Source organism: Nothoprocta perdicaria, unplaced genomic scaffold (genome assembly GCF_003342845.1).
Source record: "Nothoprocta perdicaria isolate Ctin4 unplaced genomic scaffold, notPer1 scaffold_1580, whole genome shotgun sequence".
NCBI lineage: Eukaryota > Metazoa > Chordata > Aves > Tinamiformes > Tinamidae > Nothoprocta > Nothoprocta perdicaria.
This window is the reverse complement of record NW_020454739.1, coordinates 1-1,349: the sequence shown is the minus strand read 5'-3', so window position 1 is coordinate 1,349 and position 1,349 is coordinate 1. Positions and strand designations below refer to the sequence as shown.

Genomic DNA, 1,349 nt, shown 5'->3' with positions numbered 1-1,349 from the left:
ACCTCGGGGAGAGGAGGGGACACAGGGACACGTTGGGGACAGGAGGGGACATGTTGGGGACATGTTAGGGACAGGAGGGGACACGGGGACATGGTGGGAACAGGAGGGGACACAGGAGGGGACAGGAGAGAATGAAAGGGGACAGGAGGGGACACATTGGGGACATGGTGGGAACAGGAGGGGACACATTGGGGACAGGAGGGGACATGGGGACACGCTGGGGACACGGGGACGCGCTGGGGACCCGTTGGGGACGCGGCCGTGCCGCCTCGCGCAGCACTACGACGAGGAGGAGGAGGAGGACGACGAGGACGACGAGGACAGCGAGGAGGACTCGGAGGACGACGAGGACATGCAGGACATGGACGAGATGAACGACTACAACGAGTCGCCCGACGACGGGGACATCAACGAGGTGGGGACACCGGCGGGGACACGGGGACACTGGCGGGGACACGGGACACCGGCGGGGACACGGGACGCCCGCGGGGACACCGGGACACCCACGGGGACATGGGGACACCCGCAGGGACACCGGGACACCGGCGGGGACACCGGGACCCCCGCGGGGACACGGGACACCAGCGGGGACACGGGGACACCCACGGGGACACAGGACACCAGCGGGGACACGGGGACACCCACGGGGACACCGGGACACCCGCGGGGACACCGGGACACCGGCGGGGACACGGGGACACCGGCGGGGACACGGGACGCCCGCGGGGACACCGGGACACTGTCGGGGACATGGGGACAGCGGCGGGGACACGGGACACCGCAGGGACCCCAGGACACCCGCAGGGACACGGGAACACCCACGGGGACACCGGGACACCCGCGGGGACACCGGGACACCGGCAGGGACACGGGGACGCCCGCGGGGACACAGGACACCAGCGGGGACACGGGGACACCGGCGGGGACACTGGGACACCGCGGGGACACGGGACACCCACAGGGACACCGGGACACCCACAGGGACACCGGGACCCCCGCGGGGACACAGGGACACCAGCGGGGACACGGGACACCAGCGGGGACACCGGGACACCCACAGGGACACCGGGACCCCCGCGGGGACACAGGGACACCGCGGGGACACGGGGACACCCATGGGGACATGGGGACACCCGCGAGGACACTGGCCCCGTCCCGCCGGGAGTGGCGCCCGGAGCCGCCGCTTCCCTCCGCAGGTGGACATGGAAGGGGCGGAGCAGGATCAGGACCAGTGGATGATCTGAGGGCGGCCGGAGGAGCCGGGAACGGCGCGCGGGACACCGGGACGGAGCTCGGGATACCGGGATGGTCCTTGGGACACCGGGACGGAGCTCGGGATACCGGGATGG

General features: G+C 71.8%; 1 protein-coding gene across 1 annotated transcript; it reads left to right on the top strand.

Annotated features, from left to right (window-relative positions):
- Nucleotides 1-277: 277 nt before the first annotated feature.
- On the top strand, nucleotides 278-1,331 carry LOC112944012 (anaphase-promoting complex subunit 15; the record flags this gene model as incomplete). The annotated part of the gene is made up of 2 exons (XM_026035338.1): nucleotides 278-415; nucleotides 1,197-1,331. Coding segments are annotated over 2 exons (186 nt in total), but the record flags the coding sequence as incomplete, so codon positions are not given.
- Between the last annotated feature and the right edge of the window lie 18 nt (nucleotides 1,332-1,349).